Below are 27,543 nucleotides of genomic sequence, written 5' to 3'. Positions count from 1 at the left end.
TGAGTTTTCTCCTGGTCAGATTTCAGAGTCTTGTAGTCTTTTGTGGCTGTGTTTTGGTTCTGCATTCTCTAGTGATTTTTTGTATTCCTTCAGTTCCTCCCAGGTTAGGTTTCCTTTTAGTTTGTTTTCTTTTTTCGGTTCATGTATTTATTTTGTTCAGATAAAATAAAGGCTAACTGGTTACTTACCTCCCCTTGCTCCTGCGTCCTTTGTCCTGCGTTTGGGTCCTTCCTTCCGAAACTAGCCACAAGGCTTGCACCCCCGGACCGTGACAGTAGACTCTGACCAGCATGGACCCAACAGACATTATTTACAACACATCAGAGGAGTTTTCCAACCGGATAGTTCAGCTCCATGGACTATGGATATTATCCTTCTCTGCGGATGGTAAGAGCCAGAGCCAGAGGGTCCCACTCAGCCCGAGCTGTCTGAGCCTTCCAAGTGTCCTGAACCTCCCACCAACCAGGTCACTAGAGAGTCTTGGTTAGCCAAGGCTCTGGACCACCTCCGCCGCATGCTACGTGGCCACCCGCCCGACCTCATCCACCTCCGCCGCATGCTACATGGCCACCCGCCAGAGGTCATCTGTCTTCACCACTGGTCCCCTGGCCACCCCCTTGGACTTCTCTGTCTCTATCACTGGCTGTTTGGTCAGCCCCCTTTAGTTGCCTTGCCTCCGTCTCTGGTCTCTCTCCCTGTGTCTCGACTTGTGGCCTGAACTATGTTGCCTTCCATGTGGCTCTCCTGGCAGGCCTGGCAGGAAGAGGCTCTTGTTCTGCCTCTTCCTGTTTTTTCTTTTGCTGTGGACTGTTCTTTCCAGCCTGATGCTGCCACTTTTTTTTTTATTTTTGGTGGTGGTGGTGGTGGTGGTGGTGGTGGGGGGGGGGGGGGGGGGTCGAGTCTCCTCACACAAGAGAAGACTCGATGGTCAAGTATTTATTCATGTTAGGCTGGGATTTTACTTCCTTCATTCATCCATATATTCAGTCACTCGAGCAGCTAACCCAGCGACTCCAGGAAGGTTTGGTACTCTGACCTGTCATTTGGTGCATAACAACAATCAGCACCTGGTCCCCGGCCCGAAGGCGCAGGGAAGCAACCCTCTCATCCCCTCATCAGCTGTAGTTTGGTTCCTGATCAAATCCATTTCCATGTAGTGGACGTCCCCCTCAGTGAGAGAGGCAGATATGAGCTGAAACACAGGAATCAAACCAGGGACGCTGCTGTTATGGAGCTGAACTGGAACCATTCACACACTGAGGCCCTCTGAACACATTTTAATGACAGCTGTGCAGAGACACACTGATGACTGACTGGAACACTATGATTCATATTTTAGATTAACACCATCCTCCCACAGGCTTTAGATATGGACACTAGAGGGAGCTGCTGGACTGGAAACACTACATGGATACAAGCAGGTCATCAATGATGTTCTCATTTACTATAAAAGAAATAAATGAATAACATGTTGAGCATTTTTAAAGTACAGTAGACATATTTAATATTTACAGTCTAATCAAAGCAACACCTCCAACACTTGAAATGTGCTCCATTTTGAAGGATGTCTCATTTCCTAAACTGCATCAGGAGGACAGAGGAGACGAGGCTGCAGGAGGAACTATGATGGAGGAAGCACAGCTGTATTGTAGTGGACGTGTTTCCACTTTCAGTGTATAAGACAAGAGGAGTCAAGGAGAGGAAACACATGGAAACTGGTTCCTTCTCTGAAAGTTTAAATATCATTCTTGGAGCTGTGGAAATCCTCCTTATTTTTTTTCTTTTTTTCTTTTAATAACCTACTTATTGTGCAGTTGTGTTTTAGTAATCCTTTATTTATATGGGAAAATTTCCTGAGACTTATTCTCTCATTTACAAGAGAGACCTGTTACATACATCAACAACAAAACAAAAACAACAAAAAATGACGTAAAAACAGTAATAATACAATCTACTTAACACTTCTAAAAAAAACAATAACATGTAATTACCAACAAGAGGAATTTTATTGATAACAAACACAAGTAGCTACAGACATGTTCTTGAATCCCTTTATTAAAATTTGAACCCCCCGAGTGTAACCAGATTGGAGAGCTGCAGCTCCTGCTGAGGCATGTTCCAGAGAAGGAGGATGCTTTTTTGCCAAGCTCAGTACACACTGAATGTAATAAAGTCCTGAGAGCAAAGACTGTGGTATTGTTTTTTACGTGAAATGTAACATAGGAGGAAATAGGAGGGAACCAGATGGAGGATGCATTTGTAAATGAAAGAATACCAGTGTAACAGTCTGGTGAGTAAGGGCTTTCCACTGTGTTAAAGATGAAACTGTGTCTGTTTAGATAGCAGCTTCCTGATTCAGGCACTGGTGAGTGAGGTGCAGCAGTGTTTCCAGTGCTGCCTGACAGGGACAGCTCCACACTGACCCTTCATACAGCAGAGTTTCTGCTGTCACAGTCAAGCAGGGGGTTTTATCCAGTGTTTTCATCTGGGGTGAAGTTAAAGCTTTTTCTCTTCCTGGTGCTGAAAGGCTGTAGAGCAGAAGAGGGGCCTCGGGAAACCAGCACAGTTAGGACACATTCAGTGGACTGGACCAAATGTGCCACATCAGAATGATTCACTGCAAATATGCTGCTTATTGTCTTTGACATTTGAGTTATTTTGGATTTGTGTGTGCCTTTTGGTTTCAGAACTGAAGAAGCCTTTTGGATGAGAGGTGGAATGAAACAAAAAGAAGTCCAGTCAAACTTTTTTTCAAGCTCCAGAGACTCTGTTTGTCTGAGTGTTTGTTTGCTTTTAGTCTTCTTCACTGCCGCAACATCAGACAGCATTTTTAAAAAGCCTCAAATTTTGATAGCACATGGGCCTGATTATTCAAGACCTACAAGGTCTTGAATAATCAGGCACCATCTTATCTCAAAGACCTCATAGTACCATATCACCCCAACAGAGCACTTCGCTCTCAGACTGCTGGCTTACTTGTGGTTCCTAGGATACTTAAGAGTAGAATGGGAGGCAGAGCCTTCAGCTTTCAGGCCCCTCTTCTGTGGAACCAGCTCCCAGCTTGGATTCAGGAGACAGACACCCTCTCTATTTTTAAGATTAGGCTTAAAACTTTCCTTTAGGATCAAGCTTATAGTTAGGGCTGGATCAGGTGACCCTGAACCCTCCCTTAGTTATGCTGCTATAGGCCTAGTCTGCTGGGGGGTTCCCATAATGCATAATCTTTTCATTCACCTTATTTACTTTGTTTATACTCCACTCTGCATTTAATCATTAATTGATATTAATCTCTGGCTCTCTTCCACAGCATGTCTTTCTCTCCCCTCAGCCCCTCCTCAGCAGATGACCCCCCCTCCCTGAGCCTGGTTCTGCTGGAGGTTTCTTCCTGTTAAAGGGAGTTTTTCCTTCCCACTGTCACCAAGTGCTGCTCATAGGGGGTCGTTTGGACTGTTGGGTTTTCTCTGTAATTATTGTAGGGTCTTTACCCACAATATGAAGCACCTTGAGGTGACTGTTTGTTGTGATTTGGTGCTATATAAATAAAATTGAATTGAATTGAATTGATTACTTCACATGACCAATGGGGATGTAGAGCTCTGGTTACCTTTAAAGCAGAGCTGCATGTCTGTCTTTCTGTCTGTCTCTTCTGCTTATCCGGGGCCGGGTCGTGGGGGCAGCAGTCTAAGCAGCGAAGCCCAGGCTTCACTCTCCCCAGCCACCTCCACCAGCTCATCCGGACAGACCCCAAAGTGTTCTAAGACCAGCCAAGAAATATAATCACCCAGCGTGTCCTGGGTCTACCCCGGGGCCTCCTCCTGGTGGGACATGCCTGGAACACCTCACCCAAGAGATGGCCAGGAGGCATCCTAGTCAGATGCCCGATCCACCTCATCTGGCTCCTTTTGATGTGGAGTAGCAGCAGCTCTACTCTGAGCCCATCCCGCACCACTGCAGAAGCAGCCCCGATCAGTCTGTCGATCTCCCGCTCCCTTCTCCCGTCACTTGTGAACAAGACCCCGAGATACTTGAATTCCTCCACTTGGGGCAGGAACTCATCCCTGAGCCAGAGAGAGCACTCCACCCTTTTCCAGCTGAGGACCATGGCCTCAGACTTAGAGAGGAAAACTAAATTAAGGAAAGGAGTCCAACTTATTGCCGGCTATATGGACCAAGCTCTCACTGCGGTTGTACAGGGACTGAATGGCCCACAACAGCGAGCCAGACACCCCATAATCCCGCAGGACCTCCCACAGGATACCTCAAGGAATGCAGTCGAATGGCTTCTTAAAGTCCACAAACCAAATGTGACTGGATGGGCAAACTCCCACGCACACTCGAATATCCTTGAGAGGATAAAGAGCTGGTCCAGCGTTTCATGGCTAGGACAAAAACTGCATTGTTGCTTGGATTCGAGGTTTGACTAACAGACTTTCATTTCCTCCTTTCCTCCCTTCATAAAGATAGAGACCACCACCCCAGTCTGCCAATCCAATGGCACTGTCCCAGATCTCCATGCGATGTTGCAGAGGCGTGTCAATGAAGACAGCCGTACAACATCCAGAGCCTTCAGGAACTCAGGGCGAATCTCGTCCACCCAAAGGTCCCTCTCACCAAGGAGTTGTTTAACTGCCTCAGTGACCTCGCCCCCACTGATGGGCAAATCATCCTCCTAGTCCCCAGACTGAGTGTGTCAGTGGGATTCAGGAGGTCTTGGAAGTATTCCTTCCACCATCTGACTATAGCCTCAGCTGAAGTCAGCAGCACCCGATCTGCACTATAAACCGTGTGAGCAGAGCACTGCTTTTCCCTTCCTGAGGGTTTGCCAGAAACGCTTCAATGCCATCTGAAAGTCTATTTCCATGGCCTCACCAAACTCCTCCCACAACTGTTTTTGCTTCAGTCACTGCCCGAACTGCGTTCTGTTTGGCCTGCTAATACCTGTCAGCTTGATGGCTCCCTTCACCTCCGGTGACCACCATCTGGTTTGGGGATTTCCACCATGACAGGCACCAACCACCTTGCAGCCACAGATCAGAGCAGCAGCCTCAACAATGGAGGTGCAGAACATGGTCCATTCAGACTCAATGTCCTCAGTGTGATTTTAGTGTGATTATAACAAAGTGATTGGGAATGACAACAACTCAGCCACGTAAAAATCGCAGAGTGGGGTCAGTGGATGCTGCGGGTGAATAACTACAGACCTCCAACCTTCATGTGGCCTTCAAATCAGCTCAAGAACAGTGAACAGAGAGCTTCATGGAGTAACCTAGTATTTGCTAATTTTCTAATTTGGTGGTCATGCTTACCCTCTACCATCCATCAAGAGGTGCAGCAGCACCCCCCAGCTTCCGTGTTTCACATGTCCTTTTCCCCTCCCCAAAGTTAAAGGGGTGTTTTTCCTTCTGAGTGTCTCCAAGTGCTTCCTCATAAGGGGTCATCTGTGGTAATCTCTCTCTTACCTAAATGTCTTTACCTTATAATATAAAGCACCTTGGGGGTGACTGTTGTTGTGATGTGATGCTTTATAAATAAAATTTAACTGAATTGAATTCTAGCCTGCAAATGTGTTAAAATGACCTGAAACCAGCACTGCTGTCCGGCGCTGCCAGGATCCACCTCAGACTGTCCAGGAGCTCAGTGATGCCCTGGTCCACAACTGGGAGGAGATCCTCATCAGGAGCATACAAACATGAGCACACAAACTGCTGAGCAAGGGTGAAGGAACGAGTTTACTATTGGGGGGGACACATATTGGAAACCTGACAGAATGTAAATACTCTGAGCAAAGCATAAAAAAGGCTATTTGATCTTTTACTTCTTTTTCAAATATTTCTTGGAAAAATAGTGTTGTGTACACCTATATTACTGTATGTATAATTTACATATGTATATGTTTTATAATCATAAGGCATGGGCAAACCTCCAAACAAAATGGCTTGAGTCTTTTATCAAGCATAATGACCATATCAAGTCAAGTCAAGTTTATTTATATAGCACATTTAAAACAACGATGTTGACCAAAGTGCTGCACAATAAGATATATAGCCCCAAGAACTACACTCAAAAAAACCATTAAAAGACAATAAATACAATTAAATAAATAGATATATTTTAAAAAGATACCATAAAAAGTAATCGTCTAAAAGGAGGTAGCACTGCAGTCAAAAGCCAAGGACAAGAAATGTGTTTTTAGCAAAGTTTTAAATGAGTGTATCGCCTGAGCTGTGCGTATATGGAGAGGTAGATCATTCCATAGCTTTGGTGCTGCTGCTGCAAAAGCTCCATCACCTCTGTTTTAATCTAGTTTTAGGCCTCTGTGAGAGCAGCTGGTTAGATGACCTCGCTCTTACAGGGGTGTGACTGTGAAGCAGCTCAGACAGATACAAAGGTGCCAGTCCGTTTAAGGCTTTAAAAGTAAGCAATAAAATCTTAAAATCGATTTTTAAACGGACAGGGAATCAGTGAAGGAATGACAGGACTGGGGTAATGTGTTCATGCTTTTTTATACCAGTTAAAAGATGAGCTGCCACATTCTGGACTACCTGCAGGCAGCGCACAGATGATTGATCTATGCCAAACAGTGACGTGCAGTCAGGGGAGGCAGGTGAGGCACGGCCTCACCTGTCATCGTGGAAATATAAAATTAAAAAATAAATTAAATGGTTATATTCATTCAGTGATTTGTATTTTAAAGTTCTTTTCCATTTAACTACACCATTTTTAGATTAGTTTTTTCAAAATCGCTGAATTTTCGCATTTGCTGGTCAAATACTAAGAGACGAACGGTGAGGCACCAGCCCGGCGAGCCGCACCACGGATTGCGCAATCCGTGGTGCGGCTCAGTATAGTCATTGCCAATGACTACTAACTGTGCTGGCATGCTATGCAGTGAGACCGGATTACTTTCCCTTTGCATGTGGCTATTAAAATGTTCTAACACTTTTACTATATGAACTAAATTTCCATATTTTAGCTGGTGTATATAATGCACAGTTTTTTTTTTGTTTTTTTCATTAACAACTGTATGTGTGTGTAATGCATTCTTGTGTTGAGCGATCATGAAACTGCTGCGAAGAGACACTAGGTGAGGCACGCAGTTCTCGTGCCTCATGGTAGGGGGCGCTGGTGATCCCAGGGACTCTACGACTCCTCGGCGGCAAGCTACCATAAACAGTTAGCAAGGCCAGTTAGTTTTTCCTGTTGCTTGGCCTTATGTTCAACATGGAAGATTACATAACTCAACTGAAAGAATTTTCTAAACTGGACTTTCAATCGAAGCAGAAGATAATAATTAAAGGAAGACCAACACCGGAGCTAAAAGGTTTGCTTCAGACTATGTTAATGTTAAACAAAACAACTGTTGCCAATCAAATGGTGAATAAGCTATATGTTTGTAAATCTGATGTGATGACGTCAGTGCCTCACCAGTCACGACCCTCACCGCACGTCACTGATGCCAAAGTACAGGGAATTACAGTAGTCCAGGCAGGAAGTAATAAAAGCATGAATATCTTGTTCCAGGTCCTGCTGCGGGAGATAAGGTTTTACCTTTGCAGTGACTCTGAGTTGGTAAAAACTGATTTTGGTAACAGCACTTATTTGCCTCTCTTTTCACAGCAGCACAACAGTGGGGAGCCAAATGACTGCCAGAGGAGTTGCTTGAGGGGTCAAATTTAACAAAGCATATAACCTCCATTTTTTTTTTTTGTTAAGGTTCAGGAAATTGTTTCTCATCCAGGACTCAATGTCACTTAGACAGTTCAGCAGAGGTTCCCATGGATCTTTGCTGCTCAGTTTGATGGGCACATACACCTGGATGCCATCAGCAAAACAGTGGAAAAAAATATTATGTTTCCTAAAAACTGACCCTAGAGGCAACATATACAATGAGAAAAGAATTGGGCCCAGAATGGACCCTTGAGGCACTCCACAAGAAAGCTTTGCTGCAGTAGAAAAACAGTCTCCTTCAAAGGCAGTTGGAACACAATCAGATGCAAGAGAGCTGTTAATCAGAGCGAGGATAGTTGGCCCCACTGAATCAAAAGCCTCCAGTCTGTGGGAGAGTTTACAGGTCATCATATGATGAACCACCTCTTTTAGTGTGGAGAGTCTGACAGGCCCTAACTGCTTAAAGACAGCTCTGCTGGGAGGAGGTGCAGATGGGTCTTTTTCAGCCTGCAGTGATGAAGGTCTGAGAGCAGAAATCTTTTACCAAAAAAAAAAGGTTTTGCACAGAGGAGGACAGCCCTCTGCTTGGTTTTCATCACAGTGGGGATTAGCTAGTGAATTAAAGTGAATTAAAAACTTTAAAAAGTGTGTGTGTGTGTGTGTGGGGGGGGTGAATCAACTGAAAATCTGAGTGTTTGACCTTTAACCTGATCTAAAAGGATCTTGCTGTAGTTTTACACCCACGTCAGAGTCACCATCACAGTAATCAGTGTCTGACCACTGTGGCTCTCTTTTAATAATTCTACCTTTCATCTTTCCTGTCGGGGTTAAAGAAAAAATAATGAGGAAACGACAGAGGAGGGACTGAATCTTAAACGATCTTAGTGCAGATTACTGGTTAATCTGGTTAATCTACCTTTATAATCTAAAGCTATTGCAGTGTTTTTGTTTTTGTCGTTGAGCTTTTAGCCCAAAGGTGTTATCAGAGTCAAGCTGCTGTTTGAAAAGGTTTGTCTATGAGTGAGTTTTCAGTTGCCTGAAGGGAAGTCATGTCTCAGATAACATGCTGGGACAAAAAAGCTTCATTGCTTTGTTTCATCTTCTGTTCATTTTAATTTAGTTTGATTTTAATTATATTAAACCAAATTACAACAACATTTTCTTCAAGTTAAGGTAAAACATCCCTGTGAGGAAGAACTCAGTAGTTGGGAATAATCATCGAGCTGAACCAGCCAGGCAGGAACAGCTGCGACCGTTTTGCAGTTGGGAGAAAGAGAAAGAGAAAGCACAGAGAGACAGGACACAACATGTCACAGTGGGTGTAAACACATATGAAGTGAAAAGAGGTGTATAAAAAGAAACACTCAATGCATTATGGGAATCCCTGGGGGGATGTAATAATGAATTACAATAGTCCAGCCTATGAATTAGCTTTTAGCATCACTCTGAGAAAGGATGTTTCTAATTTTAGGTGCCGTTTACACGAGACCGTTTTCATTTTGAAACGGTGTTGTTTTGATGCGTTTCGGCCTTGCGTTTACACGACAACGGTGTCGTTTTGATGCGTTTCGCCCTTCTGTTTACACGACAACAGAGTGAAAACGATGTGTTTCAGAAACGGGGTCCAGAGTGGAGCGTTTCAGAAACGCACCGGCTTGCGTTTTCGTGTAAACACTTGAAACCGGGGTGATTTGAAAACGCTCGACTCGCACATGCGCACTATGGTTGCGACGGCCAGTTTTTCGCGCACGCGCAAACTGATAAACAGTACTCGCGGATTCACGAGTGCTTCTTATGCTTTTCCTGTGTTTTTACCGTTTTGTAATTCAGCGTTGTGTGCAGCAGCGATCCAACCTCATCATCGGTCCACACAAAACCTCTCACATTGGCCGTTTTGTAAGTAATGAACAATTTGCCGCACTACCTACTGTGTCACTCCACGCATGCGCGTCTTGCGTAAACAAACTGCAAAGAGAAAACCAACGCCAACTTGTGGCCTGGCATGGGAACTACATCGTTTTCATCGTTTCACATGTCCTCGTGTAAACGCGGATCGTTTCTGAAACGCCATCGTGTAAACGAAAGGCTGAAACGCATCAAAACGACACCGTTTCCAGTGAAAACGGCTTCGTGTAAACGGCACCTTAGAAAAGTGTTTTCTGCTCTGTTTAAAGAAAACAAATATCAGGCACAAAGAGACAGCCTTCCTCACACTGGGACTAGTTTTATCAGTCAGAGAAGATTTTCCTGAAAATCAGCTGCAGTTTGTTGTCTGCATTAATCATGTGATTGAAAGGCGGTGTTGTTGAATTTTGTTGAAGTTTGTTGTGTGCTTTTAATCTCTGGAGTTCAAATATGTGAAGCTGAACTCTGGAATTTTCAGATTAAAAGTCTTGCAGCCATTCCTTCTTCAATGAGCTTTTAATGTGAAAGAGAGCCAACAGGAAGTGTTTAGTTTCTGTCAAAGAAGAGACATGTTTAACAAACAGGAAGCATCATTGATGATCTGCCTGCATCCATGTAGTATCTAAACTCAAAGATCTCCCTCTAGTGGCCACATATAAAATATCTAATGTATCAATATTTTAAATCTAAATCTAACATCTAAAATGTGGGAACATATTTCATGCTGGGATCTCTGTGGAAGTTTCACCCTCAACAAGAGTGAAACAGTTAAGACGAAGTTAGGATGGATAAGTGATCGGTGAACTTCAGGACCATGTGGTTATCAGGGAAGAGTTTTCTTTAATGCATGAATGTAGATTCAGATATTTGAACCTGAGCCATAAATAAACAGTCCTCTGAAAGGTTTCTTTCTCACATGACTGTGAAACACAGATGAGGACACAGCTGTGAGCCCCTCTGTGGAATTTAACATTTTTAGTCATTTCTGGGCTCACTGCTTTTCTTCAGCGAGCATAAATAATTTCTGTTTTCATTCAATAACAGAATTATTTGTGAAAACTCGAGCTGCAAGCACAGGTCCCACAGTCAGGATCTGATGACAAACGTGAATGATTAGCTCACTTTTTTATGAGGAGTGCTCCTCCTGCTGTTCCTCCTGGAGGAGATGCTGGTTCCTGCTGCTGGTTCACATCTCCTGCTGCCAGTAAACACCAACAAAGAGCTGGATGTTTTTGTCTGTATGAAATCATTTCCAGAGATACTGATGTGACTTCTGTGAGGATACGTGAAGGTGCTGATTCTGCAGATCTGGGATCTCGGCAGGTTTTCCAGTGATGGCAGTAATTCCAGCTCAGCTGTTGCTCACTCATGTACTTGAACTAAGTTATGATTCATTGAAGATATAAACATCTCTGTGTGTTTTCTTTTAAAGAGATTAACATAAGCACAGAGAATCTAACAGGATGGGTGAAATAAGCAATATAAAGTACACAAATGTAAACAGCATGAAGAATAATGTAATGTAAGGGTTTTTTTGTTTTTTTTAAATAAAAAAAAACTACCTCCTTGCTTAGGACAGTGCATGTGTGTTAATGAGGTATTGATGCAAGCTGAGAGAAGTGTGAGGCAGTCCTTTAAAGGTCATCAATGAGCTCACTTTTCTATGAGGTAGAGAAATAAATGTGCACTCTATGGCAAACGCACAATGCACACAGGTGAAACGACGACGTTCTTGACTGGTGGGACAACAGATAAACACACTCTGATAGACGTAGTAAAATAAAAGGAAAACATTTAAAGTGGAACTGAATATTCCTGGACTGTGGACCGCCCTCTCACACCATACAGACCACAGACTGTGAATCTAATTAATTAATTGAAAGATGAGCCGAGGCTCCTGATTGGCTCAGAAAGCAGCACATCGTTTTTGCTTGTTAGGGTTAAATGTGTGGATCCAGCTGCACACTTTCTGTTTTTGTGTGATGAAACTAAGAAGGAGTGGCTGATCTGTGATCAGTCTGAGGAGAGTTCACAGAAATACTTTTAGAGGTGATTTTGTTCCTGCCTCGTTTTAAATGAACAGCTTTAAAACAGGGAGACTTTTATAGGAAGCACATTTAAGAAGTTGTTGTGACTGTGTGCATTATGAGTATGAAGACATTTTCTGTTACCTTCATCTTTCCAAATCTCTGAGTTTAAGCTGAAGACTTAGTCACCCAAACAGCAACACACTCCGACATGAAGAACACCATCAAATCTTTTTTTTTTCTTATTTAATTGAAAAAAAATTTTGCAGCAGTTTTTTCAGTTTATCCAATTGAGAGTCACGAAGAGGGGCTGGCGCCTATTCCAGCTGTGATATGGCTGGACTCGTGTCAACAGCATGAAAAATTCAGATACAGATGAGTGCAATTTAAGCAGTGAATGCTATAGTAACAGACAGTGAATGTTTCCAGTCCAGGGAAGCTGACTGACAGTCATACAGCTGCATTAATGGCCATAGATTCACAGCGTTAGAAAGATTGGGACTATACATCATATTCTGAGCTCATTATAAATCCACGACATAATCTGTCTCTGTCCTTATATATTCACTCGTCTACCTGACATAACAAACTAACGTCTAACTGAGATTTCAGTGTTTGTAAAATCTTAAACCTTTGCAATTTAATTTGCACTCTGACAGTGACTTTATGAATGAGGAAATGAATAGGACTGTCAATCAGCTTCAGGTGCAGCAGAACGGATGAGTCAGCGAGAGCTTCTCTCGTCTCAGCAAACTAATTTATAAACTAAACCTGCTTCCTGGAACAGGTCCCAGGCCCCAGGGCTCAGCTCGGAAAGTATTTGTTTTCATGACTCTACCCCTTTATTACTATGCAAACACACAAGAAAACAAAAAAGAAAGAAAGAAAGAAAATGAGCTGATGAAAACAGACCTTTCAGAGAGAGTGTGTGCTTTCAACTGTATTCTAAATGTCACCTTAATTATTTCATGATCTTTTTTTAATATTTTGTTATTCTTGAATCTAGCAAGCATTTGGAAATCTTTGACACTAGCTGAGGAGGAAATGTCAGCTGTAACTGCATCTCTCTGCTGGACTTTGATCCCTGTTTTCTTCCCGCTTGTCTCTGCAGGTGAGATTGTACTTTTTTTTCTTAATCCAACAGGATTTTCTGATTTATAAAATAGCGTCACTAAGATTTCTCTTCATGTTCACAACAGGCATGTTTAAGTAGGCTGTATGACCAGACAGATTTCACCATAACTTATTTAAAGGGTTAAAGCTTGGTCTGAGTGTGCGCCGCAAACTCAATCGGTGAAATCAGTTAACTCGTTGATCAGTTAATCAGGGTTAACTGATTTTTTTAGAATGTAACAAAGTGTTACTCTGAGTTTACATCTGATTCCTCTCCTCCTGCTGCACCTGCTTCACCCACAGGCAATGTCAAGACTAATATCAGAGCAGATCTACAACATGCTTATCTGAACACTCATTCATTAATCTAAAGGCAGGGACAGCGATCTCTGGACATGGTGGCTTCAACAACTGACAACAAAATCTACATATATTTTCCTCTGCGAATCTGTGGGCAGCTGTCAGGCTGTCAGCCAGCTCCTCTGGACTCAGACATTTGCCGTACATGACCAGAGCTGATACTGTTTACATAATGACATAGTGAAACTTTAGACGCGCCTTATTGTACAGCTTTCTGAATACAGACATGCTGTCAGAACACCTCTTGAAATGAAATCCAGCCCTTACTACAAAGCAAGCTGGGACACTGTAAAATGTTGCAAAAAACAAACACTTTATTCAAAATAGAACACAGAAAATGAATCAAATGATTCAACTGAGAGTTTCAGGCAGAATTTCTCAGAAGTAAAGATGTGCAAAGGAGAGAGTAATGGGGACATATTTTCTGTCAAAAAGTGATTATGAGGGGCAATAAAATATGATTGATGACCAGATATGTCATATTTCTAGGACTAGAAATATATTTCATAATATTTCATAGTCATAGTCGGGCAGCGCGGTGCGCACTGGTTAGCACTGCTGCCTCACAGCTACAATAACATCTAGAAGGTCTGCGTTTGATTCCACCTTGGCCCGGGCCTCGCTCTCTCTCTCTCTCTCTCTCTCTCTCTCCCTGTGGAGTTTACATGTTCTCCCCAAAGACATGCACTTACTGGGATTAGGTTAATTGTTCACTCTAAATTGCACATAGGTGTGAGTGTGCATTGTTGTCTGTCTCTGTGTTAGCCCTGTGACAATCTGGCGACCTGTACAGGTGTACACTGCCTCTTGCCCTATGGTAAAAATAAACAAACACAACATGTTTTGAATATTTTAAAACATGTTTAACCAGCACAGAGGCTACAAACTCAAACTACTATGCAGCCTTTCAACACACCTTTAACCTAAATATCTAAAATGCTGTGATGCTCATCAACACTTCTCGGCCTTGACCGTTTGCTATTTTATCAGATTAAGGTGCCGTGGCAGCCAGATTTTGGGAAGTATGCAAATACCAATAAATACTGATACTAATCAATCGCAATTGCTCATCATTCTCATGTAATAGAGCTAATGTTACCTCCATCACCTCAAAGTCCCTGTATTATCCTAATGTTACTACCTGCTTACATACTACACTTTCCCGCTCACTCTGTGCCTCGGTTTCCTTTCCAAAGCCTGCGTCTCTGGCTGCTCCTCCCCCTGTCCGCTGCTGCTGTCTTCACCTACAGCCAGGGGCGCAAACAGGGGGTGTGCACTATCTGCAATGCACAAAGGGGGGAGCCAAAGCCATGTGGAGAAATTATTTCTCTATTTGCGATTATCTGTATTTAACAGCTGTGCATATATGATCAATAACAGAGGCATGGCACTGATTAGGCGCCCCTGTGCTTCTTCTACCCCCCCCCCCCCCCCCCCCCCCCCCACACACACACACACACAAAAAGTGCTCCAGCACGCATTTTTGAGAACGCGCTTGGTCGTGACTGTTTCCATTAGAATCGTGCTATCATCTGATGACAGTTAGCTCAAGATGGAGAGGCAAAAAAGAAAGCTCCATGGGGCACAAAACAGAAAATGAAAGAAAGAGAAGGATAAAAATGTTGTTGGGATGAAAAAAAGCTTTTCAAAGTGGTTTAAAGACAGTCGGTAAGTTATATCAGTGTAGAGGCTTGATGAAAGTGGATGATGGAAAATAAAAGCCTGTATCAGTCTTGTATTTTATAAGTCCATGAATAAGTGAGATTGGTACACATGAACACGAAGGTGTATGGCAGATACACCTCAGAAAGTATATAGCTGTGTCCCTGCATACAGCCTGCTGTTGCTGGAGCAGGGAACATGTCTGATCTTTACACATTTTGTAGCATCTACAGAGACACTCTTCTATTTCTTTGCACATAACTTCTCCGCACCCCCTTTCTGCTGCTTCGGTTTCTCCATGTTGCCTCTCCTTTGACACACGCACTCACACTGAAATAGTGATGGGTCGGTCGCGAACGACCCGGCTCTTTTGTGGAAGCCGCATGTGATTGGTTAAGGTGTGTGGCGGAATCTGCCTGTCTGTGCACAGACACAACACACAGGCCGCTTTCCCACCAACAGGGTTCCGGAGCTCGTGCCTTAATTTGAACCGTTATGTGGGTTTTCCACCGCCGAAACACTCGGTGCTCGGCCGAAAAACGGGTTCAACTCTGGCCCCACAAACTAGCTGGTCTCGAACCAAGAACGCGTGACGAAAGTGGCAGAAGGGCGTGGCTTTGCCGTCTCAACATGGTGTGTATTACATGTACAGACGAGGACCCGCCCACACTCATACATAAAGGAGCAGTTCACAAAGCGCAATGGAAACACAGGCCCGTTCTTAAGCGTTTTGCCGGTTCATTGAAACCAGAACCAGCACTGGCACAATCACCGGCACCCTGCTGGTGGAAAAGTAGCAACCGTGAGTCCACACAGATCAAACACAGAGGGAGCGTCTCCTGTAAAGTTTGCTCAGAGACTGGAAACAGCAAGAGGAAGTTGCGCTTTACAGAGGCTACATGCGGGAATGGTGAGGAAAAGTAATTAATTTTACACATTTTTTTAACTACAATCTGAGGAGCCATTTGGGAGCCGAAACAGCCGGCACTTCTTTGGGAGAATCTCATAGCTTAGTACAACCCTCTGGTCCAATTAAGCTAAGCTTGCTGGACTCTTTGTTTGTTCATCAATGTGAAATTAACATTTGTAATTTGATTCCTTTAACCTCTCTGCTATGTGCTGTTTTCTCTTTCAGACCAAATAAATATCATAACTGTGCCTGGACAGACTGTCACCCTGCCATGTCGAGCTCCAAACGAAAACAGCATCATAGTTGTAGAGTGGCGCAGACGTGACCTGGAGACAGAATATGTCCTTTTGTACCGGGATGAGCGGTTTGATCCAGAAAACCAGCATCCATCCTTTAAGAACTGGGTGGATCTGCAGGACAGACAGATGAAGGATGGAGACGTGTCTGTGATCCTGAAGGATGTGACGACTGCTGATCATGGAATATACCAGTGTCATGTCGTCCAGACAGGAACAAACCATATTAAGACTTACCACATCATCTACCTTTCTGTTGTTCCTCCAGGTGAGCCAGTACTTTTGAATTCAGTCTGTTCTCAGAGGTGAAGCTGCTTCCTTGTTGTTGATGTGAGAGAGAAACTTCATGTTAAACATGAACAGAAGGGCTGTAAACATCAATAGAAGAGACAGTAAGACTCACAGTGGTTTATGAGAGGAAGAATTTTCTCCATAGGATGCTATGTAAAATGTAAATAAAAACAGTGCAATGATTTACAAATTTTAATAACCCATATTTTATTCGTAATAGAACATAAAAAAACATATCAAATCTTGCAAACTGAGAAATATTACCATCCATCCATCTATCCTGTAGTGACTTGATTCACCACTTTACAGGCTGAGGGGCTGGTAAGGGCGTGATTGCTTGCTTGACGCATCTCCGTTGGTTAAAAAATGAGTGCCATCCACAAATCCTTGAAGTGAAGCTCATTTCATTTATTTTGCAATGGTGTCCATAACAAATAAGCGCTTAATGGTTCAACACAATCAATTGCGTGCAACTAAAGAAAGGCCCAATTGCTGGCCACCCGCAATCTAAAACCACGGTGACGGTCAAAAGACTGTGTGCTTCCTCCCGGCCAACAGCACACCTGAATGTCATTATTCACAAACCTATTTAACCTGTCACCTTGTGCCGCCCCCTAGTATGCAGACACTACAACCAAACAATGTAAATCAAAATAAAAGACAAGAAATGGCTCTTACACATCCATTTTCTTCTGCTTATCCGGGGTCGGGTTGTGGGGGCAGCAGCCTAAGCAGAGAAGCCGAGACCTCCCTCTCTCCAGTCACCACCACAGCTCGTCCGGGGTGAGGGGTGTGGGGCAAAGGTGCTCCCAGGCCAGCTGAGAGATATAATATCTTCAACGTGTACTGGGTCTGTCCCGGGGCCTCCTCCCAGTAGAACATGCCCACAACACCTCACACAAGAGGCATCCTATTCAGATACCTGAACCACCTCAACTCCTTTTGATGTGGAAGAGCAGCAGCTCTACTTTGAGCCCATCCCGGATGGCTGCACTCCTCACCCTGTCTCTAAGGGAGAGGCCAGCCACCCTTTGGAGGTAGTGTGGCAGTATCAACATCTCTTAATGAGCCTGCCATTCTTCAGAGTGGGTATATAAATAGCTCCTCTCTACCTGTGTCCTCCTCGCTCCCAGCTGATTGAGTCATTTTTGGGCTTCAGGTCCCAGCCTTTGGCAGAATAGCAGAGTAGCACTCTTTTGGCATCTATATGGGCTGTGTCAGGCAGGGCTTGGCTGCGGTAAGTGTCTTCTCTCTCTCTTTCTGCATAATGAATGGTGTTTCTGAGGCTGGCGCTAGTATGGTCACAGGTGAACTCCAGTTAGCTGTCTGTGTCATGTTCCTTTTAGTGGATGATGCATGAGCCTGTTTGGAAGTAGGTAGGTGGGTTGTAAAATTGTAATATCTGTGGTTATAGTTGGCTGTCCTGTAATTCACTGTCTGTCAGATGCAGCATTCTCCAGCGGACTCATTTACAGCAACAAAAACACACAGCTTCCAGCTGATTGGAGCCGCTGTTGTCCTGTTAACATTGCTGTTCTGTCTTGTTTTTGCCATTGTCTTCTACTGTCTTCATTGCTGAAAATCTGGCTTTCACTGCTGCGTCTTGTCTTGCCCACTGTCTGGTTCTGGGTCCTGCTGCTGAAGGTAGTGGTATCCACAGTGGTGCTCGGCTTCATGCACAACAGTTTAAGATATTTTTCTGATGCTGGTTTTAATATGGGTTCATACCCAGATGTGTTGTCCTGGGATTGTGGTCTTCACTCACAGGTGTGGTCGTCACGTGTCTGGTTGATTTAGTTTGCTTTAGTTTTCTTTGTTTTTTGGGGGAGGATTCCATCGTCCCTCGCACTGCTTCCTGTCCCCCATAGGGCCCCAGCTACTGGTTATGATTTTGTTGTGTTTATGCTTTTTGCATTTTAATCATTTTTTAAAAATAAATTTGTATTGTTTTAACATTGAACCTCGTCTCCTGCCTCAGTGGATGAACTTGTGCATGCCTTCTGCTAAAATCTACAATTCCCTGGGTGGTGTTGTCTGGCAATCTATTGAGAATCATTTTGTTTCTCTTATTCACTCACCTCCATACACAACTACCAATTACACCATCCAATCACTGTCTCGCCACAGAAGCTCATTTCTGCCACTTGTATTCATGATCTCATTCTTTCAGTCACTACCCAAAGCTCATGGCCATAGGTGAGGGCAGGGACGTAGATTGACCGGTAAATCGACAGCTTTGCATTCACACTCGGCTTCCTCTCCACCTTGACAGACCGGTTGGTCCAACATCCGCATCACTGCAGATGCAGGCCCAATTAGTCTGTCGATCTCCCACTCCCTTCTCCCATCACTCGTGAACAAGAGCCCGAGATACTTAAACTCCTCAACCTGGGGCAGGAACTCGTCCCTGAGCCGGAGAGGGCACTCAACTATTTCCAACTGAGGACCATGGCCTCAGACTTAGAAGCATTAATTCCCATGCCAGCCACTTCACACTCAGCTGCGAACCTTTCCACTGCGCGCTGGATGGAGGCCACCACCTGATGAAGCCAACAGGACTGCATCATCTGCAAAAGGCAGAGATGAGATTCTGAGGCCACCAAGGCAGAAGCCTTCCACCACTTGGCTATGCCTAGAAATTGATGACAAAGGGCAGCCCTGATGAACCCCAACACCCACAGGAAACAAATACAACTTACTGCCGGTAATACAGACCAAGCTCTCGCTCAAGGGGATGAAGAGCTGGTCCAGTGTTCAGCGACCAGGATGGAAACCGCATTGTTCCTCTTGAATCTGAGGTTTGATGGACAGACCCTCCTCTTAAGCCTCTTTTCCACTGACGGAATTCTGGTGCCGGTGCCAGTATTTAAACTGTTCAGCAGTTTTTCCACCGCGAATGCACTCGGTGCTCAGCTGAAAAACAAGCTAGCCAGTCTCAAACCAAGAACGTGTGAGGAAAGCAGCAGAAGGGCGTGACTCTGCCTTCTCAACATCAAGGTTTCTACCATATTACATGTGTATTACATGAGAAAAGCAAAGGAATTTTCACAGCTGTGAATTAGGTTGGGCTCTAAGGCTGAACTTGCTGCTTTGTATCAGTTCATATCACAGATAAAAGGACACAAAGTGCGTACTTGTCGTCTTGCTCTAAGCGCTGTCTGTGTTTCCCTCTGTGCAGCACACAGATGCTGCAGTAGTTTGGTTTGGACCGTAAAACGTGTTCACAGCACAACAAAGGGGAGCGTGTTCTCCCACGTTTGTGCGCTTCGGCTTCCGTGTCCAGACGAGGACCCGCCCACACTCGTAAATTGTAAATTGATTTCAAACCTTTGTGCTTCAGGGGAGAGGTAAAAATATCTATATAGCAGACAGGAAAGGATGAAATCAATAAGTCATGTGACTCGCCGCTGAGCCGGGTGGCACGTAATGTTACTGCCTTACAGCTGAGCCCAATTACCGCGCAATGTCATGTGACCCACAACTGCGCCATTTGAGAAGAAGAAGAAGAAGAAGAAACAGCCTTTATTGTCCCACAGAGGGGAAATTTGGGTGTAACAGCAGCCGCAGTTATTATAAATATAAATATAATAATTTACACTATTAAGAAAAGAATATATATATATATATATATATATATATATATATATATATATATATATATATATATATATATATATATATATATAAAATCAACAAACAAGACTAATTAACAGGCCGGACTATTTACAGTCTATTATATATTATCCTACATTGTGTAGGTTATTGTGGATCTGCGGTAACGGAACGCAAGTTATACTAACGGAAGTATAAAACAGAACACTGACAGATTACGCTGAATGTTGTGTGGCTCTGAAAGTCTGTGCAGACAAGACAACTAAAACACTGGAGAGGCAGCCGGTAAGAGGAACAGCATGTAGAGTCTCTGATAGTTAACGGACTTTACAGATACACCATTTATTGTCTGCTTGCTGCAAGTAACCCGTTATATGAATGTACATTTAGGGTTGTTGTTGTTTACATGCGGGATTTAGTGGCTTAGATCCAACTGGTTTTGAATAGAATAGAATGACTTTATTGTAATTATACAGAATGTACAATGAGATTATGTCATTGAATTTGTAAATACATTTGTTTCATAGTGGTAGTAATATTTGTGCCGTATGGGGTCCATAGGCATTTCTAATTAACTGACTAATGTTAGGCTTTTGGTGGGATGGCATCATTAAGGTTGTTTCTATTTTTATATCATGGTGAATGCTACATATAGTGAAGGTACAAGAGATATTTTGTAATAGGCTATATTTTTAATGGGAGCATTTTTCTATGAGTATATTTCTCTACAATTTACATGTATTGCTGATGGTGTACAGGGCTTTCAAATTATGCCGGCGCCAGACGCATTTTCCACCTACTCCACCTCTCTGCGCCGTCTACTTTTTAATTTTCCTAAAAAAAATTTTGTTGCACGGTCTGCCATGTGGACCCACGTGGCAATATTTACAGTCTTTCAATCTTAGCCATTTGATTGGGTCAGGACTGCCATATCGTCTGCTGCTGTCATGGCTTCTCATGCATGTAAGAGAAATGAGAAAACAGCAGCCGTCACAAGTGGCTGCCAGGCGTGGGGACCAGATGATTGGGCTTAAGAAATGGTTCAAGCCCACATCTGAGGTTCAAAGTAAGTAATCTAGGTATACATGATCAATGTAAACAATAGAATTCTAATGATCAGCTGAGAGAAAGGTCGCCGGCCTCCTGGAATGTGATCGTCTGCATGATTTGATGATGAATTTCATAGCCGACCGTGCTGTTCGTTCAGGGGCAAGTTTGACGATATAAGTTTGACATTAGCTTCTGTACTTTTGAAGATTAACTTTCAAAATTATTTAAAATTAAACCATAACATTGTTGAGATGCATTGCATATAAGTAATGGTTTGTGAACACATCGGCCGTGGCATTTCTTCCTTTCATAGTATTAGTTGTTCATTTATAGTATCTTGGATATATTTATGGGAGTAATGAATGAAAGTCTTTAAAAAGTAGTAAAGTTTAGGGGATAGTACTCATAAAAGCAAAACGGATGGGAAAAGACGCCCATGGAGGACAGCAAAGGTCTCAGTCATAAGGTGCCTGCTACTTTGGCATGCCCCCCTGCTGCTCCAAAAATATTGGTTTACTACCACTACAAGGTGACTGTATGGTTATCTCTTCTCATGAATTTGAAATAAATTGAAGAAAAATAGGAAAAAAGAGGATGATCTCTTAAGTAATTCTGAGAGGAATTCAGTTACCTTAGCTTCCACTAGATGTCAAGTCCTTTTTTCATGTTGAGGAAATTGCACAGAAATCTTTTTTTAAGATTTAAGATTTAAGATTAAGATAGTGTTTATTTGTCACATGCACAGTTATACACAGTACAATGCACAGTGAAATGTATTTTGTACCTGCAACCATATATACACACACATATAAATAAGAAGAATAAAAAAAAAAAAAAAAAAAAGTAATTCACACTATACACTATACTCTATATACTATACACTATACACACTTTTATAAATTATAATATTTACATTGTGCAATAATGGTCCAGTTAGGGCTCAGAGTTGAGCAGACGGATGGCTTGTGGGTAAAAACTCTTCAACCTTTCAGTCTTAGCCCTCAGGCAGCGGTAACGCCGGCCTGATGGGAGCAGGGAGAAGAGAGAGTGTCCGGGGTGGCTGGGCTGTTTTAGGATCTTCATGGCCCTCAGCCTGCACTGCTTGGTGTAAATGTCCTGCAGGTTGGGGAGGGTGGTTCTGATGGTCCGTTCAGCTGAACGAACCACCCTTTTTAGGGCCATGAAGTCCTGCTTGGTGCAGTTTCCCATCCAGGTGGTGATGCTCCCACGCATGATGCTCTCGATGGTGCAGGTGTAAAAGTTCCTGAGCACCTTGAGTGGGAGCTTGAAGTCTCTCAGCCGCCTGAGGAGGTAGAGACGCTGTCTGGCCTTCTTCACAGTGATGTTTATGTGATGAGTCCAGGACAGGTCCTGTGAGATGGTCACTCCCAGGTATTTGAAAGTGTCCACTCTTTCCACCTCAGCACCACTGATGACAAGTGGATGGTAGTCCCTCTGCTGCTTCCTGCTGAAGTCCACGATCAGTTCCTTCGTTTTGCTGACGTTGAGCAGGAGGTGGTTCTCCTGGCACCAGTTCTCCAGGCGGGAGACCTCTCTCCTGTAGGCTGTCTCCTCATTGTGAGAGATTAGTCCCACAACAGCAGTGTCGTCAGCAAACTTGATGATGACGTTGGACTCTGACGTGGCCTCGCAGTCATGGGTGTACAGTGAGTACAGCAGAGGGCTGAGCACACAGCCTTGGGGGGATCCAGTGTTGAGGGTGAGGGAGGATGAGGTGAGGTGACCCACTCGTACCACCTGTGGTCTGCTGGTCAGGAAGCTGTGAACCCACCTGCACAGGGATGGGCCCAGGCCCAGGTCCAGCAGCTTAGAGACCAGCCTGGAGGGAACTATGGTGTTGAATGCTGAGCTGTAATCTACAAACAGCACTCTCACATAGTTCCCCTTACCAGTGTCTATGTGTGAAAGGGTCTTGTGGAGGAGGAAGGATATGGTGTCATCTGTGGATCTGTCTGGCCGGTATGCAAACTGTAGTGGGTCGAGGGTGGTGGGCAGTGAGGAGGTGATGAATGTCTTGATGAGTCTCTCAAAACACTTCATCACCACAGAGGTGAGTGCTATGGGCCTGAAGTCATTGGGGCTGCTGGGGTGTGGTTTCTTTGGGACAGGGACTATGATGGACTTTTTAAAGCAGGTGGGAATCACACACAGTTTCAGTGAGAGGTTGAATATCAGTGTAAACACAGGTGCCAGCTGGTCAGCGCAGGTCTTAAGGACACGTCCACTAATACCGTCTGGTCCAGCCGCTTTCCTGGTGTTTACACGTCTAAACGCCCTCCTCACGTCACGCTCCGTCACAGTGAGTGTCTCCGCCCCTCCGGCCGGGAGCGCAGCGGGCTGTCGGCTTCCCGACTCAAAGCGCGCAAAGAAGATGTTGAGTTCATCAGCCAGAGAAGCGTCGGCACTCACCGGGTGTGTGTGTGGTGCTTTGTAGTCCGTGATGGTGCGTAGTCCCTGCCACAGTCCCCTGGAGTCAGACTGTTGTAGTTGCTGTTCCAGTCTGCGGCCGTAGCGATGTTTAGCCTCTTTCACCGCTCTGCGGACGTTGTATGATGCAACCTTGTAGTCCTCCATGTTCCCAGAGGCGAGGCCGGAGTTGTAGGCAACGGTGCGGGACCTCGGCGTCGCGGACAGATTTATCCACCCACGGCTTCTGGTTGGGAAAAGTCCTGATGGTCCTCCTAAGTGAAGTGTCTTCAACAACTTTCCCAATAAATCCCACAACAGTTTCCGTAAACTCCTCGATGTCTCCGCCCGCGCTGCTGCGAAACATGTCCCAGTCGGTTGAATCCAACGCACCCTGCAGAGCGGCCTCTGTTTGATCAGACCACCGTGTCACTTCTCTCACACTTCTTGAACAGCTTGAAACTCACTCTGACTGACTACTGTACCAAAAAGTTCCTTTAACCTCTCTGCTCTGTGTTTCCTCTTTCAGACAAGAAAAACATTACAGCAGAGTCTGGACAGAACATCAATCTGACATGTCGAGCTCCAAATACCATCATCAGACCAGGTGCAGAGTGGAGTAGACGTGACTTGAAGACACAATATGTCCTTTTTTACTGGGACACCCAGTCTGTTCCATATTTCCAGCATCCATCTTTTGTAAATCGGGTGGAACTGCAGGACAAACAGATGAAGGATGAAGACGTGTCTTTGACTCTGAAGGATGTGACGATAAACGACACTGGAACATACGAGTGTCGTGTCATCCATAGACTAACAGACCATGGGAAGACAGCCATTTTGAAGACTGGGCCCATCAGCATCATCTACCTGAGAGTTGTTGCTCCTCCTCCAGGTGAGTGAGCAGAGTTCAGTGTGTCTGTGATCAGAGGTGAAGCTGCTTCCTGGTTGTTGATGTTTGTTTCTAAAGATGTTGTTGATGAGACTTTGTAGAAAGCAGCTGGTCTGAGTGATGTGATCAGAGTGCAGTAGATAATGTCTGACAGCAGTTTGAAGAGGAAATGGATTCTGTTCTGTTCTTCACTCATCACCTACCTGACAGCTGACACCTCACACCTGTTTCTACCTGCAGGTCCATCAGGAGGACTCACAGAGGATGGAGCCATTAAAATACGATATGGACCGATAGCAAGCCTGATACTTTTTGTTCTCATTCCTGTGGCTATTTTTGTGTGGTACAGAAAGCAGAAAGTGAAGCAGAAATAATGAAAACCTCCAGCTGAACATATTGCTTGACTGTATCTGGTGATTTGTGAATGACCTACTTCAGTTCTTAGTGGTAGAAGGACAGACAGAAGTTCACATTGATGGACATCTAGCAGGCAGTGGGCAGCTGTAGATGTCTAAGACATCATTGAATTTGGTTATTATTGTTATGGTTATTACTGGACAATTTTAAATCACTTTTAGTTTGCAGTATATTTTCTTGATGTATTTATTAGGTTTAGCTGTTAATTTCAGGATTATAAATGTTATACTGCTGCAAACATCAAACTACAAAGCCAATTCCCCAAAAATTGAGACACTGTGTAAAATGATCTTCAGTGTTGTGACCAAGAGACTAACCAGCTTTTTTCTACTGATGGCCAAAACGAGGCTTTGTGAAACACTCAAGGATTTGTAGCATTTGTGCTGGAATTGTATCGAAGCTTCAAAACAATCTGAAACGCATTTGCACAGTGACACCTGCTGGCCAATTTTGTTATTGCCACTTTTTTTTTTTTCTTCTGGCTCTCGACTGAGGCACACCCGTTTTCCCTGCTATCCCTACCCCGATTATCCTGCCTTGCTGCTTTGCTATGCTCTAAGAGCCTCTTTTTTACATCTCTCCAAACTGCAAATTAAGGTTATGGATCTGATCAGCTGGCCTCTCAACGCAGTCGATCAAATTTTCTCCACGAGGAGACTGGGAATAGGAGACCATCTGCCCGAGTGGAACATACCTGGCATGAATAACAGGATCTCTCCTGATTGGATATGGAGGATACCATTTCTCAAAGATATCCATAAAAAGTCTCATTTAAAGTTTGCCACAAGCCACCTGGGAGACACACCAAGTATGTGGAAGAAGGTGCTCTGGTCAGATGAAACCAAAATCGAACTGTTTGGCCACAATGCAAAACGATATGTTTGGCGTAAAAGCAACACAGCTCATCACCCCGAACACACCATCCCCACTGTCAAACATGGTGGTGGCAGCATCATGGTTTGGGCCTGCTTTTCGTCAGCAGGGACAGGGAAGATGGTCAAAATTGATGGGAAGATGGATGGGGCCAAATACAGGACCATTCTGGAAGAAAACCTGTTGGAGTCTGCAAGAGACCTGAGACTGGGACGGAGATTTATCTTCCAACAAGACAATGATCCAAAACATAAAGCCAAATCTACAATGGAATGGTTCACAAATAACCGTATCCAGGTGTTGGAACGGCCAAGTCAAAGTCCAGACCTGAATCCAATCGAGAATCTGTGGAAAGAGCTGAAGACTGCTGTTCACAAACGCTCTCCATCCAACCTCACTGAGCTCGAGCTGTTTTGCAAGGAAGAATGGGCAAGAATTTCAGTCTCTCGATGTGCAAAACTGATAGAGACATACCCCAAGTGACTTGCAGCTGTAATTGCAGCAAAAGGTGGCGCTACAAAGTATTAACGCAATAATATTGCACGCCCCACTTTTCAGTTTTTTATTTGTTAAAAAAGTTTGACACATCCAATAAATTTCATTCCACTTCACGATTGTGTCCCACTTGTTGTTGATTCTTCATAAAAAATTAAAATGTTATATCTTTATGTTTGAAGCCTGAAATGTGGCAAAAGGTTGAAAAGTTCAAGGGGGTTGAATACTTTCGCAAGGCACCGTAATAGGGCCTGAACAGCTGCCTGGAAACCAGGTATCCCCAGGTCCAATTCGGGAAAAGAAATCCTGGTATCAATATATATGCTACGTCCACACAGTGCAGCCAGGAATGTTATCTTCCATCCCCACGGGAATCCATGTGTAGTCGGACCAGAGGAAAGAGGGTTCCCCTTCTCCCAGTCTCCTCGTGATAAGAATTTGGCCATCAGTAGTGTTGAGAGACCAGCTGACCAGATCCATAATTTAATTTCCAGTTCGGGGATGTGTGAAGAGACGCTCTAAGCAGCGAAGCAGCAAAAAGCCGGGGTAGATAGGGAAGGCTGGGGAGAAGAGAAAAATGTGTCTGTCTCCACCGAGAGCAGGAAAAAAAAAAAACCTGGCTACTGATGAACATTATTCCAATCTTATCAGTAACTGTTCAGTTGAGGGTAGGGCCCTGGTAACCCTATTCCCTTGATGTGTGTTCCATAGGGGTCATGGGAATCAATCTTTGTCTGGCCCATCACTCAGGACCAATTTGTCATGGGGGAGCCTACCACTGGGCAAGGCCCCTAGACAACATAGCTCCTTGGATCACTGGTACACATAAACCCCTCCACCACAATAAGTTGGCGATTCATGGACCAGACAAGTAATTAATGTTTTAACATAAAATGATGTAATAAATATTTGCCCACCCAGCCCCTAGACATTCATAAGTTCACATGGATGAGAAGACATGTTAAAAATCTAATGTCCCCTGTGAGCTGTAGTTTGGTTCCTGATCAAATCCATTTCCATGTAGTGGACGTCCCCCTCAGTGAGAGAGGCAGATATGAGCTGAAACACAGGAATCAAACCAGGGACGCTGCTGTTATGGAGCTGAACTGGAACCATTCACACACTGAGGCCCTCTGAACACATTTTAATGACAGCTGTGCAGAGACACACTGATGACTGACTGGAACACTATGATTCACATTTTAGATTAACACCATCCTCCCACAGGCTTTAGATATGGACACTAGAGGGAGCTGCTGGACTGGAAACTCTACATGGATACAAGCAGGTCATCAATGATGCTTCCGTAAAAATCCATTAATGATTAAATTCCATGCAGTTACTCTCTAGTTTGTTTTTGATTTTATTTTAAATATTAAAATAAACTTTTGTCAGGCCAAATGGGAAATAAAATCTCTGTTCAGTCAGAAGATCTGATCTAGACTCCAGTCTGAGTCACATGTTCATGAGCTCGTCAAACACTTTCAGCTTCCTGTTTTCATATTAAACTACTGAGTGTGATGCTGTGAATGTTTCCCAGGTACA

General features: G+C 44.0%; 1 protein-coding gene across 1 annotated transcript in view; it reads right to left on the bottom strand.

Annotated features, from left to right (window-relative positions):
- The window catches only part of LOC115776536 (V-set and immunoglobulin domain-containing protein 8-like), a gene marked incomplete at its 3' end in the record, with an annotated part of 59,928 nt that overhangs the window by 10,433 nt on the left and 21,952 nt on the right, over positions 1–27,543 (bottom strand). Inside the window, exon 3 of the mRNA XM_030724252.1 lies at positions 13,381–13,385. Coding sequence (XP_030580112.1) covers positions 13,381–13,385 — 5 coding nt within the window. The remainder of the gene's footprint in view (positions 1–13,380; positions 13,386–27,543) is intronic.

This window comes from Archocentrus centrarchus, unplaced genomic scaffold (assembly GCF_007364275.1).
Source record: "Archocentrus centrarchus isolate MPI-CPG fArcCen1 unplaced genomic scaffold, fArcCen1 scaffold_33_ctg1, whole genome shotgun sequence".
Classification (NCBI taxonomy): domain Eukaryota; kingdom Metazoa; phylum Chordata; class Actinopteri; order Cichliformes; family Cichlidae; genus Archocentrus; species Archocentrus centrarchus.
The sequence above is the reverse complement of the archived record's forward strand: the minus strand, read 5'-3'. Positions and strand labels throughout refer to the sequence as shown.